Raw genomic sequence first — 19,222 nt, forward strand, 5'->3', positions numbered from 1 at the left:
CCCCCCCCCCCCGCAATAGCAGCAGAACTGGTTACACAGTGGGGTCTTAGAGCCAGATTATTTCATAGTCCCTCATCTAAAGTCAGACAAGTTTTGTTCCTTCCCTACCAGCGATTATTCTTTGTCCAGAAGGGAGAAATTTCCCTCTCTTCCCCCAGAAACAGGTATGTTTTACCAGTGTTCTTCAGGAACAATGGATTTTGCCAGGAATGGTGGTAATAGGGTTGTTGCTTATCTCTACAGCACCCTAAGAAGCACCTGAGAAAAGTGGACAGGATTTTTTTGGGGGAAGGGTCCGGTTGTGGGGCCTGAACTCTGAGCCTGGGAGCTATCCCTCAGCTCTTCAGCTCAAGGCTAGAGCGCTCTACCACTTGAGCCACAGCGCCACTTCTGGCTTTTTCCTTTTTGCTTATGTGGTGCTGAGGAATCGAACCAGGGCCTCAAGCATGCAAGGCAAGCGCTCTCCCACTGAGCCACCTTCCCAGCCCCTGGACAGGATTTTTAACTCTCCCACATTCCAGAACTACTGACCAGGATTTTTGGTGGTCCTCAGCCCTTAATCCAGTCTTTCTTGTTCATCAACTGTAGGTAGGTCCCTGGTCCTTCAGATAGAAATTATGAAGGTATCTAAGTCCCCTTAATTGAGCCTTTCTGCTATTCTAAACTGATAGGCTAGTCCAACATAACTCAAGAATTTTAAATGTCTGCTATTTTCTTACCCACTTCTATTATGCCCCCCCCCCACTTTTTTTTTTGTCAGTCCCGGGACCTGAATCTGGCCCTGGGTGCTGTCCCTCAGCTCTTCAGCTCAAGGTTAGCGCTCTACCACTTGAGCCGCAGTGCCACTTCCTGCTTTTTCTGCTTATGTGGTGCTGAGCAATCGATCCCAGGGCCTCATGCATGTAAGGCAACTTCCCAGCCCCATGGCCATATTTTATAGTTCTGATGACACTCTATGTCCTCTCTCCTTGGAGGAATTATTACTCTTTTGGATTTAGAATACTTATTTCCTTAGTGATTTGCTGAAGAAAAGCAGTAAGTTTGTAGATTGCCTGGTGTTTTCTCCTAAATTGTAAACAATCTCAATGTTTCTGCATCTTCCAAAGCAGTATTCTGATTATCTTTTTTCTCTTAGGTCCTTACTATTTCCACCATTGCACTCAGTAAATTTTGTAATTATTTTTGTCTCCTCCATTCAGCTTTAGGCGTGTGGAAACAAACAGTTGCCCTGTATTCACTGGGACTGGATACACAGAATCCCTTTCTCTTCTAGGATACCAAATTTACAGATGTTCAAATCTATACATAAAATGTCACTGAAATATTTTCACATATTCTTTATCTCTAAATTCTTTATAATACCTAACACAATGTAAATGTTTATAATATTGTTCAGAGAAGATGACAAGATATGGTCAATACAGGTGTGATTTTTGTCAAGTACTTTTTTAATTGAATTTATGTATAAAACCCATGTATATGGAGGGTTAACTATATTATGTATTCTCATCACTGTAATCTTAGATGTTGGACACATAGTAGTCAAAAGTTGAATAGAATGACATTCAACAGGTTCATGTTTTCAAAAACAGAAAAACATTCCACCATAAATTATTGGCTAATTAAAATATCCATAGCAATATTGGAAAACATAAAAAGGGAAGGGATTAAAAGCCCAAAAGTAAACTACCTCTTCAGTTTTCATTTATAGTCTAGTCTGCATGGATAATTTGTCTACAATGTTGACCAAGTTTAGAACATAAAGAAAAAATTATTAAGATATACCCCCAAACCACTCTACCTCAATGAAGAGAAGCTGAAATAAATTTTAAAAAATCAAGCATAGATCAGTAATTCCTCATTTTTATTCTTATAAAAGACATTGCAACAAATAAATATAAAATGGTATATGTCATATTTAGCAATGGCCAAATACATTTTCTTGGTATTCCCCACAGGAGTAAAACTAATGAAATTTTCAGAAGTATATTCACCCTAACCACCTTCTACACTCTTTAAAAAAAAATTAAATTCTGAACTGGGAATGTGGCTTAGTGGTAGAATGTTTGCCTAGCATACATGAAGCCTTAGGTTCAATCCCTCAGTACAACATAAACAGAAAAAGCCAGAAGTGGCACTGTAGCTCAAATAGTAGAGTGCCAGCCTTGAGCAAAAGAAGCTCAGGGATAGTGCCCAGTCCCTGAGTTCAAGCCCCAACACTGGCCAAAAAAAAAAAAAAAAAAATCTCCACAATGTTTAGCAATGCATTATCAAAATAAGTAATCTAAGACTACTTGGAGACCAAGACATTTAAATCAACTAAGTTTTAAAAATACATGTGGGTATACACACACATATACACATAATATACATTGCCCGGAAACATCAATTAATGAATATTCTTACAAGTTTTTCATTTCTTATAATCTGCATGAATAGACTCTGTTCTATTTAAACTTGCATGGCAAATACAACAGAAAGCTGGGTAAAATGTATATATGTATGTATGTATATTCACATATATATACATGTACACACATCATCACATTTTCCTATCCTAAGAGAAAACTTTAAATACAGGTATATTTAATATACAATGAACAACAAAATCCTAATTTCCTATACTTTGGAGGTAATTAAGACAAATACTAAAATTATGTGTGACGAAATTTAGCTATTAAGACATACCCTGCCTGTTTCACTCACAACTATGTATCAAAGTCTGGGCACTGATGAATATTGAAATGTATTTTTTCACTGAAATTTATCTTCAAGCTAAAATCGAAGGGCTTTGCTAATACTCTGAATTAGGTATTCTTATTTAATGGCTTACCCATCAAGTGGAAATGTAATAGTTATTTCAAGGTAGAACAAAGAGGTAATTACCTCCTTGTTCTTTAAAAATTTACTTAAGAATCTGCTTCCTTATTTGATGCTTAAATATTTTTCCACTTTATGAAGACCATCTAGAAAGGTAGAAAAGAATATAAAAATGTTAAATATTCATCATCAAAATAACCACATTATTTGAAATTTACTTTTGTATCTGTATTAATGAGGCCCTGTACTGAAAAGATGGAGGAAAGACAACTCTAATAACCCAGGAAATTCTGTCCAAGTTTCCAGGTGCATAATAGCCTAAGTTTCCCACACTTGGGTTTTTTGGTTCTATTTCTAAAACTTGCTTTAAGTTTCACAGTTAACTTAAAATTTGGGGCTAAATACATTTTTAAGTTTCTGTGGGTAAAGATCATTAAACCATAAAATTAATTTCCTAAGTGATGAGTCACAACTCTCCGTAAGTTTGAGTAAATATCAGAAAGCCCAAAACGAACAGCCAGTATCAACATGCTCAATCAGGAATCCTATTAAAGTTACAAAGTATTGTGATTTATTTAAATTAGTCTCTTCATAGTTGAAGACAATGTTTCATGATGGATGCATACTATGTCCACAGCTCATGATACATATCCATATCACTACTGCTGAGGTCATACTTTGTGATACTTTAGGAATCCAAATTTAATTCCAGAACATTCAAATCTGGATTATGAATTTGAAGATAGACCGTACAAACAGCAGTTGAGTGAACCTGCCTACAACATTTTATTTTTATTTTTATTTCCTTTAAGGCTACAGAAAATCTGTACATAAGCAAGGTAATTAATGCTCATAACAAAAATACCCCCTACAAATAGCCAACATGTCCAGTCAAATTCCACAGTGAAAACATGTTATATCACATTCTATTCCACGGGTGTACTTTCTTGTGAGTCTGAAGAGTTAGGGTCAACTCTTTCTGGAAATATTAGCTTCTCACAAACTGCCTCCTTTATTGGTAAATACTGTGATATTTCATTAGGTTCTGTGAAGAGGGCAGGTGGAAGATGCTAGAAAATACATAAATCATATTAGCATATACTCAATTATAGCATTGATGTTTTTAAAAAATATTCTAGTTCAAGCATTCATAAAGTATACCAATTTCCAAATCAAATATATAAATATATACTTAATGAATATATATATCATTAAGCACTCCTAGAAATGCCCAATATTTCCTGTCAATCATTCAATTTTTCTACTGATTTTCAAAGATCACAGGGTTATATAATTTATAAATGCTGGAATAAATGTAAGAATCTGGTTTCTGATGCTTTATTAACTTGAAAGCACTGGCCTTAAATTACAGCCCAGTGCATAGTCTATTATCCACAAATATATCAAGGTAGAAATAAATAGTAAGAGGTTGGAGGCATGGCTCAGTTGGTAAAGCACAAGCCAATGAGAAAATTCGCCAAGTACCAAGTTCAAATCCCAGTCTCAAAACAAAAAGAAATAAGTAATAAGGGTAAAATAATATTGTTTATGGAAAGGTATTACCTTTTAGCCACTCATGATAAAATCTTAAGTACTAAGAAGCTCTTCCAAGTTCCAGAAGAGCAAAAACTAAAGAAAACAAGTCATAGTGCAGAATTGCCACATTTTAGGAAGAAAAAAGGACAATGTAGCTAGAAACTCTAAATTGGTAGCAAGTGGAAAGAACACATAATGGTGCCAGCTGTAGCTCCACCACTTCCAGTTGTGGAACTCAGGTAAAATTACTCCACTGGATCTCAGTTTCTCCAGAACAAAATGTAGAAATTAGACTGAATGATGGTTAAGATAGCTAACAACTCCTGATATTCTCATGAGTGAGATGAGCTCATAAAGTTATGCTTTTGTAGTATTTACCCAATAGAGCCCTATAAATGAATGCATTTGCAGATATAAATTGAGGTGAATGGGTGGGATTGAAATATTATAACTCAACTTCTAAAAAAAATTTAAATATTTACCATTAAATTAGCGATTTTGCTTTCTCGTGACGTATATTCTCGTAGCATGTAGGTCTTGTCAGCCTAATTTAAAAATAAAAAGTTGCAATAACTTTATTTATGTTGATATATAAAAGCTTCTCTAATTCATCATGCTATGTTATCCCAAATCTAAATTTAAAAATTCATTCAGAAAAAACAGACTACTATACATCTACGGAGAAATTTTTATGAATCAATTTAAACACTCCACTTTTAAAATACATTAAAAAATAAACTATAAAGCATCACCACCCCCTCACTCTTTAGCATTGTCTTTTAGAAAACATTTTGAAAACCAGGCACCGGTGGCTCATGCCTGTAATCCTAGCTACTCAGGAGGCTGAGATCTGAGGATCACAGTTCAAAACCAACCCAGGCAGGAAAGTCCATGAGACCTTTATCTCCAATAAACCACTAGAAAACTGGAAGTGGCGCTGTGGCTCAAGCGGTAGAACGCTAGCCTTGAGCTGAAGAGCTGAGGGACATCGCCCATGCCCAGAGTTCAAGCCCCATGAATGACCAAAAAAAAAAAAAAAAACATTTTGAAAAAAAGATATACTATTAGACAACAGTGTACAGTCAACAATAAACTGAAAACCTCAAGATTACAGATTTTAAAACTTTCACATAATACCAAGCATTACTGAATTTCAAAGTCTCATACTGAAAACAAGCAGGTCCAATTGATATTGCATTGCATTATGATGATTCTTTGCATAAGTACCTCATGGTAAAGCCTCGTGTCATTCATTCTGATAAGTACCCCATCAATTCTCAAGAAAAACCGCAACAGTAGAAAAAAGCTAGAAGGCATTACTCTCTAAAAAACAAAAAACAGTATATTAATATTTAAATGAAAATTGAAAACTTTATTACTGTGCTAAAAGAAAAAATATTTTTTGAAAAAATCACTGAAGATGAAATTAACAGTATAAATACTCATTGATTTATAAGGTCACTACCCAAATAAATCTATAACAAGTTGAAATATGGAAGTAGAAAGTAATATATAACCATGCTTAGCAACACAATATACACTAAAGTATCAGTGGTTTACCCAGTGATCATGTGGCTGAATAAAAGCTGAGGTACACTGCCCAGCATCATGAGCATATCATTCCACAATGCTAGCCTAAAAGAACATCAAAATTTAAAATCCAAAATACAGTTTCTACTAAATGTATGTCACTTTCATATCATCATAAAGTAAAATCCTAAGCTGAGCCATTCTAAATCAAAGACCAACTGTATATAGAATCTCTGAATTATATGTCCTAAGTCTAACCTCAAAACTTGTACAAATTACTTAACAACCTGATTTCAGTTTCCTGCAGAAGTAGAACAATTATTTTCTGGGTCAAAAGAAATTGAAATTTAAGATTTAAACATATTCAAGTAATGTAAAAATTGTAATGTTCATTTCTTTTAAATATTGTACTGATTCAAATGAAAGAAGCACTTAGTTCTTTGTTGCTACTATTTCTATTCACTACATACAATAAAAGCAAGAGAATTTAAATAATATGTTCTTGTCTAATTTCACATTGCCAAAGATTAGTTTATCACAGCACTATAACATTCATAACATCTTTCATCTGTGGCACCTTTACAAATTCCCATGCTTTCCAATTGTAACTACTGAAGAAAACCAAATTTAGTTAAAAGTAAAAGGTGGGTCTTAATGGCAGGAAGAGAAGAGTTGTACAGAATATGAGGTACATATTTAAAAAGAATATTCTGGAGCCTGGGAATGTGGCTTAGCACTACAGTGCTTGCCTAGCATGCATGAAGCCCTGGGTTTGATTCCTCTGTACCACAGAAACTGAAAAAGCCTGAAGCAGCACTCTGGCTCAAGTGGTAGAGCACTAATCTTGAGCAAAAAGCTCAGGGACAGTGCCCAGGCCCTGAGTTCAAGCCCCAGGACTGGCATAAAGAATATGCTGACTGAGAGCTAGTGGCTCATGATTGTAATTCTATCAACTCAGGAGCCTCAGATCTAAGGAAAATGGTTCAAAGCCAGATGGGACAGGAAAGTCTGTGAGACTCCTATCTCCAATTAACCACTAAGAAGCAGGAAGTAGAGCTGTGGTTCAGGTGGTAGAGCACTAACCTTGAGCAAAAATGCTCAAGGTGGCTGGTGGCTCATGCCTAGCTACTCAAGAAACTGAGATCTGAGAATTGTGGTTTGAAGCCAGCCTAGGAAATCCTTGAAAAAGCAAGAAGTAGAGCTGTGGCTCAAGTGATAGAACTCTAGCCTTGAGAAACAAAAAAGAAAAGCTAAGTGACAGTGGCTAGGCCTTGAATTTAAGACCCAGAACCAAAAAGAAAAAAAGCTTAATGATTTAATAAATAATTATTGCCTACTAAACACCAAGTTTAGGGCTGTAAGTATAGCTCAAGTGGTAGACAAGTCTGAAACACTGAGTTCAAACCCCCAGTAATAAAAAAAAACCAATAAACAAAAATCAAGTTCTTAACTACAGTAGATCTTAGATTTATATAAATCAAAAGATAAAATTACAATGTTCAAAAAATTTACCAGCCAGGGGCTGGGAAGGTGGCTCAGTGGTAGAGGGCTTGCCTTGCATGCATGAGGCCCTGGGTTCGATTCCTCAGCACCACATAAGCAAAAAGAAGAAAGCGGAAGTGGCACTGTGGCTCAAGTGGTAGAGCGCTCTAGCCTTGAGCTGAAGAGCTGAGGGACAGCGCCCAGGCCCAGAGTTCAGGCCCCATGACCGGAACCCCCCCACAAAAAAATTTACCAGCCAAACTGATAAAATCATGTTGTATGTAGCTGCAATAATAAAAGCTCAATAAGCACTCAGAAAAAGTACACAAATCTGCTTAAGAAAGTCAGGAAAGTCAGGCACTGCCTCTAGTCCTAGCTACTTAGGAGGTTGTGACCTGAAGACTGAGGTTCAGTGCCAGCCTGGATAAACTAATCTTATCTCCAATTAACCAGCAAAATGCTAGAAACAGAGGTACAACTCAAGTTGTACAGTGCCAGTTATGATGAAAAAGCTGAGCTAACGAGAGAGGCCCTGGGGCTGGGAATGTGGCTTGGTGGTAGAGTGCTTGCTTGGCATGCATGAAGACCTGGTTTCAATTTCTTAGTACTACATAAACAGAAAAAGCTGGAAATGGTACTGTGGCTGAAGTGATAGATGCTAGCTAGTCTGGAGCAAAAGAAGCTCAGGGACAGTGCCCAGGCCCTGAGTTCAAAAGGAGAGAGGCCTCAAGTTCAATTCCCAGTACCAGCACAAAATAAAATGTCAGAGAAGGTAACACTTCAGCTGTGATATGATTTTATTTGAAAGATTTTTTTTTCCAAGTTTTAGGGCTTGAATTAGCACCTGGAGCTCTCACACTCTCTTGGCTTTCTTGCTGACACTCTACTACATGAGCCTAGATTTTTGCTGGTTAACTAGAGATAAAGTCATGAATTTTTCCACCCAGACTGGCTTTGAACCATGATCCTCAGATCTCAGTCTTCCAAATAGTTAAGATGATAAGCATGACAATGTACATTGCATTAAATCAAGAAAAGCTCTAAGGGAATAAAATCAATCAGATGACCTTCTCAAGTAAGCTTTAAGATGGAAAGCACCTAAGAATGTCTTTGGAAACAATTACAATATGTCATTCTCTAGCAGTACTCAATAATATGACATGACAGCCTGAATCAATTATCTATTCTCACAATCAGTAGCTCAGAAAATATATCATTATCTAGTTGGAGAAATTTATGCATATAAATAACAGATCAGGAATCACTTCCATTCTCACACGTCTGTCATCTTCATCTTTCCAGTTAACAAACATACAGCAAATATACTAACAGCAAATATACTATGTACAGTAAGACCACTTTAATCACAGATTTATTACATGCAGTTTTGATCAAGTGCAGTCAGATAAATAGATAGATAGATATAGATAGATAGATAGATAGATAGATAGATAGATAGATAAGATACTCTGGAGACTGAGGTGTAAAGAACTGCAATTCAAAACCAGCCTGGGCAGAAAGGTCCACAAGACTCCAGCTCCAATTTAAACAACAAAAAGCAGAGAAGGAGGCTTTGCCCAAGTAGCAAAGTGCTAGCCATAAGAAAGAAAACCAACCCGGCACTCCTAGCTCATGACTTTAATCCTAGCTACTCAGGAGGATGAGATCTGAGGATCATGGTTCAAAGCCAACTCGGGCAGGAAAATCCATGAGACTCTTATCTCCAATAAACCACTCAGAAAACCAGAAGTGGTGCTGTGGCTCAAGTGGTAGAGTGCTAGCCTTGAGCTGAAGAGCTGAGGGACAGCGCCCATGCCCAGAGTTCAAGCCCCACGACTGACAAAAAATTAAATAAGGAGGAAGTGGAAGAGGAGGAGGAAGGAGGAAGGAGGAGAGAGGAGGAGAGAGGAGGGAGGAGGGAGGAGGAGGAAGAGAAAACCCCTGTTCTGCCCCTTCCTCGTCAAAAAAACAAAATCTAAAGAAATTTCAAAATTTAACTTTAACTTAGCTAGGCACTGGTAGTTAATGCCTATAATCCTAGCTACTTAGGAGGCTGAGATCTGAGGATCACAGTTGAAAGCCAGCCAGAGCTGAAACTCTTTTCTCCAGCTAACTATTCAGAAAAAGCAGAAAATGGGGCTACGACTCTTATAGAATGCTAGCCTTGAGCAAAAGAGCTCAAGGACAACATCCAGGCCCAGCATTCAAGCCCCAAATCCAACAACAACAAGAACAAAAAGGCTTTAGAGAAGCTCTAAGTCAGTCTCTTCTATCATCATTATCCTTTTGTGAAAAGAAGCTTCCCAAAAAGCAGGGTGCCTGAAAACTAAGGTGAATGTGCTTAATTTAAACAAAACAAGCACAGTACAGTACAGAACCCCATGCATCCTGAGCAAGCATAGTTTTTCCTCATAATGTCTCCTTGGAACTAAGTATATTGTCAAATACTCCTTGTCTTATACTATTATGACAAATTTCTAATCTGCTTTTAAAATTCTGATAAACTCCAGGTTTATAAATGACTAGAATAGAGACAGACTTACCTACATCCCATTCCCTTTCCTCCTATCACCATCAAAGAAGCATCTCTCTCTTCTCCTGTCAAAGATTAAACCTTTTCCCCAGGACCTATATCCTAGAGAATGATGAGCAAGAGCAGAGAGTCAAACTGATTCACTGACTGAATGATCCTGAGCAAGCTATTTATTAACTCTAACAAACTATTTCTTCAATTACAAAACAGGGATATGAAAAACTAGGTTTTCTTCAGATTATGAAACTGATGCACTGCCTACTGCGCTAAGGAGGCAACTAGGTTTTCTTTAAAATTAAATGAGATCATGTAAGTATCTAACATAGTATCTACCATAAGTCTCAAGCCTTTTTCTTCTTTGCCTATTCCTCTCATTCTCAGAATTCTCACAGCATTTTCTCCCCTCAATCTACTATAAGCCATTTTCCACTCATCATCTAACCATGCTAAAGTCTTCCCCATATTAAAACACCCCTCATACCCACACTCCCACCCCCCTCCCTTTTAACTTCATGTCCTCTATTAGCCGTATCTTTGTGCTTGATTTCCTATAATTCTGAAATTTCCTTTTTTCTGAAGTTTGGGTCTAAATCAACACATTCATCTTTATCTTTCATCTTCTATTTATGTGATTTAAATTGTTTTTGCCAAGTGAATAAGAAAATCCTAATTGCTAAAAACTATATAAATAGTTTTAGTGTAACCACAACCCCATTCTAAGATTATAAGCCCTCTCTACAACAAGACACTGACCTTAATGCTCTCTGTCTTGGAAAGGTCTACTTCCTCAGCTTCCCAAGAACCATTTTTTGCTGGCCTGCATCCATAATTACCAGACTAGTCTTTGCTTCTGTGGAGGGAACTGAATTTGTCCATCCTCATTACTTAAGCCAGAAACTATAGTATTTATTTAATAGAACTGATCTGTTAACAGTGTTGAGAAGAAACCAACCAAGGAAGAGCACTATTCTAATATAATTCTTCCAGGCATTCTAAAATATGCAAGCCTATAATTTACAAAACTTATACTAGCTTTAAATCACTACTCTTCCGTTGGAGACTTAACTCTACAGAATATATTTACTTCCCTATCTTACATCCTCAAAAACATGTGTTCGCTATACCTACCTAATTCATAGACTTAGCCACCCCTTTAGATACGATGCAGATGTACAAACTCATAATGAAAATTCCACACTGCAATTCAGTAGGTAGGTTGACAGGTTAAAGAGACTGCATAAATGGGAGTGTGAATTAAGCTAAATGAAAAAACAAATTTGGAAAGAGTTTTAACTGAGTACTGTAGCACCTTACCAGGTGCTACAAAACAACTATCTAATCTCAGAATAGTGTACCTGTCAGATGAATAGAAAAGTTTGCTAGCCAATTAATTTTATAACCTTAGATAAACTAATCTTTTAGAAACTGGTATAGAAGTTAGACTAAATAATTCTCTAAAAACATCATAACAATTCCAAATTCTATAATTCCACAGTCCAAAAAAATCAACTTTAAACCATATATACTAAGTGAGGAGCAGATGGCTCACACCTGTAATCCTAGCTACTCAGGAAGCTGATATCTAAAGATTGCAATTCAAAAACAGTTGGGAATGAAAGTCCGTGAGACTTTTTTTTTTTTTTTTTTGTCAGTCATGGAGGCTGAACTCTGGGCCTGAGCACTGTCCCTCAGCTCTCCACCTCAAGGCTAGAGCCCTACCACTTGAGCCACAGCACCACTTCTGGCTTTTTTTCTGCTTATGTGGTGCTGAGGAATCCAACCCAGGGCCTCATGCATACCAGGCAAGCACTCTACCCTGAGCCAACCTCCCAGCTCACCCGTGAGACTTTTATGTCCAATTAACCAGCAAAATGCCAGATGTAGTAGAGCTGTGGCTCAAGTGACTAGCACCCAGGCTTGAGTTTAAGCCCCATGATTGTTACTAAAAAAAACAAATAAATAAATATACACATATATACTGGCCCCCTTTATTATACTTTCAATGTTTTATTACCATTGAAATCAGAACACCCACAATCAATTTTGCTCAAGAATATTAATGCTGAAATATCTGTCTTTGACAGATCTCATGTAAGTGCTAGAAATTAAAGGTTTTTCAAAAGACACTTATGCAAGAATGAAGAAGGCATATTTAATTCTACCGAGGGCTTGTGAAAGGTCATAACGAAGAGGTAACATTTCAGCTGGGAATAACTGAAACATTTTAATAAAGTTTCACTTCAAGTTTTTCTGGAAAGATTAGAAGCCTAATTATAGTTTATTAAATAAAACTAACTGCTATGGCTTATTATTTCTTGTAAGCATGTTCCATCAATGACACTGTTAACAGAAGTACTGTTTGTCCTCCATTGCTAAAAAAAAAAAAGAAACAAAAGGAAAAAAGAATTATACTTATTTGTTTTCTACTTTTATCCTAAAAGTTGAAGTAGTAATTTAATTATACACTAAAATTTTAACATATGGTTCATTTTCTTAAATTAAATCCATCTTGATGTCTGCAGATCATATAAGCAGAATCTCTAATTCAAGTTGTAAAAATTAAGTCATAGTTTTCATCGCAGTTAAATAATATACAAATAATCTATATTGCTAAACTGAAATCTTAACAATATACCAATATTTCTCATAAAATTCAAATTCCCAAAAAGATACACTCTGAACCACAGATAAACCACACATGATATCACACTAATGAAAGAATGTTATCAATTTAAACAAAAATCACAATACTCACAATTTTCACACTCAAGCTCGAAACTCCATGATCATGCAGTTCATCCTCAAATAGGAGAACTTCTTCAAAAAATTTAATCTGCTCTCTAGCTTTCAATTTCTCTGTATCAATATGATCTGTTGTAGGTACAACCTGAAAGAAAAATGTAAAGGGACACATTTTTTTTTTAATATAAAAGGCTGAGTATTTGGTATATGCCTATCAGCTCATAATACGGGAGCTAAAAAGAGGAGAATCAGAGATTTGAGGTCAGCCTGGGCCTCAGAAAAATTCCATCTCAAAAAATAAATAAATAGGCTGGGAATGTGGCTTAGCAGTACAGTGCTTACCTAGCATGCATGAAGCCCTGGGTTCAATTCCTCAGTACCACATAAACAGAAAAAGGCAGAAATGGCACTGTGGCTCAAGTGGGAAGAGTACTAGCCTTGAGCAAAAGAAGCTCAGGGACAGTGCCTAGGCCCTGAGTTATGGCCCAGGACTGGCAAATAAATAAATAACAAGGAGTTACTGGGTTTCAAGAAAGTAGTTTTACTTATTAGTTTCTTCTGCACAGCCAGAGCATATAGTTCTAAATATGGGTGTCATTACAAGAAGACATCAAAGATCATAATGTACCTTGACTCCAAAACTAAGATACAATTGATTATTCATTAGAAAATAGTGTCAGAGCTTCCACACTGTAACTCTGTAAGAGGAGTTAGGATAACCAAGGACAGTTATTTCAAAGAGTCAAAAAACTGACACAGAGAAAAGTTAAACAGCTTTGGGGCAGAAGACACAACCACAAGGTAGGCCAGGCAGCCCTGGTGACAAGGTACTCCTAGCTACAGTAGACAAACTCACAATTCTGTCTGACAGTGACTCCTTTGCATGGCAGGCTAGCATTGGAGAAAGAATCCATTTTACCACTCCCAATAGCACAAAGTTATATACCCAGGTGCCCTCGAGAAGGGACCCTTTGTCTTTTGAGACTGAGCTCTGGGGACCTGAAACAATGAACAATCATGTTAGGGAACCTGGGGATACCTCACACAGTGTCTGGGTGGGAGATGGCCATGAAAGGTATTTGTGGAGAGGAGAACAGACCTGCTGTGTTCATTAGGCTATAGCGAGTAAGGTGTTTGGTAGCCCATCTCTGTGGCCAGAAACAAGCCTATGGATTACTAACAGAGAAGTTTAACAGGCACCATCTTGGCATCATGGTAAATCTCCAGAAAGCTCTTGGAGGTGGAGTCAGACCCATCCCTCAGGTAATGGGTATACCTGAATTCCTAGAGGCAGAGGTTGAGATGTGGAAACTCAAGTTCCCTGTAACCCTGCCCCCTGAACTCTGGAGCTGCTCAGCTCAGCTGCCCTTTCAAGCTGACTTGACTCATAATTCTGTGACCCTCCCCCTGACCTGACCCTGTCTCCTGGACCTGCCCAGGAGACATTATGGCATGCCATATGTTTCTGTGCTCATGTACTGTCTACAGTTTCCTGAAAAGTTTTGTTTGTTGGCAAAGCTTTTGTTTTTTAATGGACCACGTGGTTCCATCATGATTGGGAAAAATGTCATTTTGCTGCAGGAATTCCAAAAAACTTAAGACACCTGGTGATTTGTGCACAAACATGTCTGTCTCTATCTCTAGCTGTGTATATGTAAAATTGTCATGATAGTTTCAAAGTTAACTTGCTTTCAACTATAACTGTAACTAATATAAACCTTGTAACTACCAAGTATTCTGCTTAAAAAAAATTTTGTCAATGGAAGCTGTGATAAGCCTAATTTGAGTTGCCTTGAGATTCTGAGATCACTTGGCTGGTACAACCAAGAAAAATAAAAGAAAATCCAATGTAGCTGCAGAAATAGGGCAAAACATTTAAGGCAGAACCTTGTAGTAGGAAGACCCCTGCTCAGGCAGGCAAGCCCACCTACTCGTCCGGAGTGACAGAGCCCACCACAACAAAGTTGTTAACAAAGAAGCAACTTTATTGAGAAGGTTCCTACACTGACTAGTCAGGGCCACAGCACAGGCTCGGGAACTGATACTGTGACCCCAAATGGCCCCCATTCTTTGGTTTTTAAAGGCAAAATCCATGAGGTCGAGCCTGGTCACGCGCAGGGATCATAACACACACAAAGGATTGTACAGTCATACCAGACCACACACAGGTGGCTAATAGGCAGAGTTTACCATAAGCATGTGCAAAAGGCAGGGTTTACTGTAAGCACATGGTATCACCTGTTGGGGCCAGATTACAACCTATCTGTTTTAACTCAACAATCAGGGGTGGGTTAGGTTGTTAAGGGGAGGGGTACCAGATGCATTTTTTTTCATTCTGGGAACTAGGCCCATCAAGTCTAAAATCCCTAAAACAAAGGCAAAGCTTAAAATGGAATCATACCAGCTTGGGCCCCATCTCAGAGTCCACTTCAATCCCCACTTTGACTTGTTCCTAAGTCAAATCATTGACTCAGTTCCTCCATACGGGGAGAGAGTTGTATTAGGTCTGCATTACCATTAATTTTATGGTCCCAATTCTCTTCTACACAAATGACATTAATGCATTTAAAACACAAGGGCCAACCAGTAACATCAGGAGGATAAGAACCAGGGGGGCAGCAATAGCTGAAATCAGGATCATCATCCATGGAGACCAACAGTTAATGTCAGAAGCAAGAGGAGAACTACGCCAGCCAGGACAGTTATTAGGGGTGTTGCCCATGGGGACCATGAGAAGAGAGACTGATAGCATGATTCAGTCCCTCAGACTCTTCTGAGGCCAAACTTTCCCTAATACAAAGGCTACCTTGCTTCATGAGAAGTCCAGTCCCCAGTGACTACCTCTGCCAATGAGTCTACCTGGCTGCTCTAACTAAACCAACATCTAGATTTCAGTAGGCCCATCCTTTTTCCCCACCATACAGATAGACATAAAGAATGTTCCACATTAGTGGAACATTGACTCTATGGATATCACAGCTAACTTAATTTTATACTAGCTTTACTTATAAGCTCCAATTTTAAGACACACTCATACATGACATTTGCTACCTACTTAAACTTACAAACATTTTAAGACAATCCTTACTTTTCAAACCCTTTCTTATCCAGAGGAGTCCGTTTTTTCCCCCAATTCCTTTCCCAAGGCTTTCTTTACTACCTTCTTTCTTTCCAAAACCTTGAGTTGCTTTGTAGGTTGAGTTTAAAACTGCCCAATTTTTTTCCTTGGGCTTGTGAAACCAAGTTATCTCAGAACAGCCTCAAGGCACCACTAGGGTGGCGAAGCTTGCTCGATTTTAAGGCTAAGAGCACGGCTGGGTCTCATTCCTTTTACTACCTGCATTGATAACACACACTCAAGAGGAAGCAGGTTATTACCATGCCAGAGTCAAACCAGGCTGTGACTATGAAGTGGATTTCCAGTCACTATGCCCTGAAATGCCTAAGGCAAACCAGTGATATCCTTGCCCCCAATATCCACTATGGGAGTAGAGAGGGTTACTGGATATCACCAAAAGAATGTCCCACAAGATCTAAGTTTTAGCAGCTTTCAACCAGGATGCAGTCTCAGGTGATGGAATCAGGCAGGAGTTCAGTCTACTTTTACCACGGTGGAGGTAGTCTGGGTGACAATGTAGATTTCCTCCAGGTGACTGTCAGGCTGTTGTTGAACTTTACCCATTAGGGTGTGCAGCAGCAGGGTCTCTCAGTCGCTCCAAGGGACTGTCACACCTGGTGCTGGGCTGCAAATTCCTACACAGACTGGTTAAGGATACAGTACATAGACTTGGCAGGCTGTGGCCCCACTGGTTTTTAAGACTGTTTAGACAATGGCCCAGGACAATTTACCAAGACAACAACTTTTATCTATTTTGCCTCATTCTTTCAAAACTGACTCTGGACCTTTGATCTTAAAAGGGGTTTGATGGGTGAAGGTCCATTTTCTATAATTTCTTCAAGCTGACTTCAGGGCATTGATCCTACCTAGCCAGGAAGCTATAACCGTAGCCTATTTTACAAAGATGTTACCAAGGTTACCTGTCATTAAGAACAATATTTTAACTTTTGACAAATGCGCAGAACTTTTCTCCAGCTACAGCAGTATAGCTTGGTTACCACTCTGCATTGCAAAAGCATCTTTCTGGATGCTTAGGAATGTGATCTCTAGTGACTCTAACAATGCCTAAGTTACCTGTGTAGGCTCTCAGACAACTGTCAATAGAAACACTCTCAGGTTTATAAACCCTTTTTTTTTTTGAACAGAAGAATTTCATGTAGCTGGTCTCAGCTCAGTTACTGCCAATTAGGGCTTTTGGCACATACAGGGGTTGGAATTTAAACTATCCTCCACATTTTATAACTTTAGCTTTTTACTACTATCACAGAGGACTGGCAAGTTCCTGTCCCTTACAAGGTAGCCAGTCATGGACATTAAGCATGCTTACAAACTATCTTCCCATGACCTCCTGGCTCTGACCAATTTTTGAAGGACCACACACAAATGACTCTAGGATCTGACATTATTTCTGCCATCCAAGCAGTGGCTTACTGCCTCTGGATGCTCCTCCACTGCTTTTGTCCCAGGAGTATCTTCTCCACAGTGGGATAAATGCCTCATTGGCATTTCCCTTAGTGGTTGCTGGACTTGAGCTCGGGGCCTGAGTGCTGTCCCTTGGCTCTCCAGCTCAAGGCTAGCACTGTCACTTTGAGTCCCAAAGCAACTCTGCTTGCTCTTTCAGCACTCTGCTGGCTAATTAGAGGTGACAGTCTCTGCCCGGACTGGCTTCGAACCAGTTTGCAGATCAATGAGTCTTATAAAAGGCCACTTTACTCCAATTAAAAGCAACAAGGTGGTCAACATAGAAGTAGCTTTTAAGCATGCTCTTACCTGGAACTTATTAAGAGCCAAAGTTACATCTGACAAACTTGTAATAATCCTCTGTGCTTGCTGGAAACTGATTTAAAAAAATCTATAAGAGCAAACTGGAATAGCAATTATTTTGGTAATCCTCATTTTTCCTTTGTGCACTCTGAGGCAAATGTTAAGAACAATTTTACTTTTAAACTTTATATACAGAAATCCATTCCTAATTTTTAAGTCTCTTATTAACCCTCTTTTAATATTTTATACTTTAGTTATCATTTGCGTTTTGAAAAGATCACTTGAAATCTTGAGGCCAAGTGTCACTCATTGCCTTTTGGCTGCTTGTTTTAAAACAGATACACATTAAACTTTTAAACTCAAATGACAATTTTTCCTTAATGTAAGAATTATAATCACCATCACTGTACCAAGAAACTAGACTGAACACCTTTATAACTTTTAAAAACATATTCTAATTGTAGAACATCATTGAAAGCAAGTCACATTATATAACTTCTTAACCCTCCTTTTAAGGCCTTCTTAATTTTAACACATCCAAGGGGCAGTTTTAGCAATACTAATCAGATCACCACATCACTAATTTTACCATCATGTTTCCAGTGTCTATCTGCAGGGAAAAGGGATAGAACAACGATGGGCCACTCGGCCCCTCCTATGGAGTGGGCACGCACCCAATCTGACTCTTTAGGATTAGATGAACTGCGTTTGTGCCAGCTTGCCCTCTTTCACCATGCGTGGACTCCTCCCAGGGCCTGTCCCGCCATGCATGACCAGCTGAACTGCACTTGTGCTTGTTCACCCCTAACCCCTAAAGATAGGTCTTCTGTTGGCTTCTAAGTTTTTCCCCTTTCTTTTCTCTTGGTTCTTGAATGAATAGACAGAACAGGTAACGTCTTTGACAATATTAAACTAACCTTTACATTTAAATTTCTAATTATTTATCCCCAAATTTTAGCCAAGGGAACTAAATCCCAAACAGCCAATGCATTTTTGTTAAGCCAGATAACTTGATTACAGGATAAACAGCCTTACGCATTTTAAAATATTAAGATTTTAAAATACCAGATTTTCTAATTTTCAAGTTAAAGAATCCTTAAAAAGTCTTTTAAAACAATGTGAAGATTCTTTAAATTTTTGGTAATGTCCAAACCTTTTGAACTTTAAACTTAAACTCACCCAATTGTTACAGCATGCTGACAATTCTTATCTTGCACATGTTCACATGCATACAAAACACACTCACATAGATCTTAAAGTGCGCAAAAATTAAAACTGTACGGTACATTTTCTAAAACCTTTAGATACAAATATTTAAGACAAGATATCCTTTTTTAACAAAGTACCTTTGTGAGCTTCATTTTCCCTGGGCTTGCTTGTTTATCAAGGCATTTCACCAGTTAGTCTTTTTTTTTTTTTTTTTGTCTTTTCTTTTTTGGTACTGGGGATCGAACCCAGGACGTTGCACTTGCTAGGCAAGCGCTTTGCCACTGAGCTACATCCCAGCCCCAATTAGTCTTTTGAATATCTTTAGTTGGAGGAAGGCTGGGGGTGGGGGAGGTCACTTGAAACTAAACAGGTCCAGCTGAATGTCTCTGAACCAGGCTCACAGCAGTCTACACCTTCCCCCAAGGCAGCCTCCACAGGGAGAATATTCAGGCTTAGGCTTGAAGGGGACCAAACTAGTCCAGCCACCT

The 19,222-nt window shown here is 38.2% G+C and overlaps 1 protein-coding gene across 1 annotated transcript in view; it reads right to left on the reverse strand.

The window, feature by feature from the left end:
* Positions 1-1,847: 1,847 nt before the first annotated feature.
* The window catches only part of Tiprl (TOR signaling pathway regulator), a 28,288-nt gene continuing 10,913 nt past the window's right edge, over positions 1,848-19,222 (reverse strand). The window contains exons 4-7 of the mRNA XM_070034136.1: positions 12,657-12,788; positions 5,584-5,679; positions 4,839-4,901; positions 1,848-3,890 (exon numbers count right to left, since the gene is read on the reverse strand). Of these exons, the coding sequence (XP_069890237.1) occupies positions 3,747-3,890; positions 4,839-4,901; positions 5,584-5,679; positions 12,657-12,788 (435 nt within the window). The 3' untranslated portion in view covers positions 1,848-3,746. The remainder of the gene's footprint in view (positions 3,891-4,838; positions 4,902-5,583; positions 5,680-12,656; positions 12,789-19,222) is intronic.

Source organism: Dipodomys merriami, unplaced genomic scaffold (genome assembly GCF_024711535.1).
Source record: "Dipodomys merriami isolate MVZ:Mamm:240054 unplaced genomic scaffold, mDipMer1.0.p SCAF_24, whole genome shotgun sequence".
In the NCBI taxonomy this organism is placed as follows: Eukaryota; Metazoa; Chordata; class Mammalia; order Rodentia; family Heteromyidae; genus Dipodomys; species Dipodomys merriami.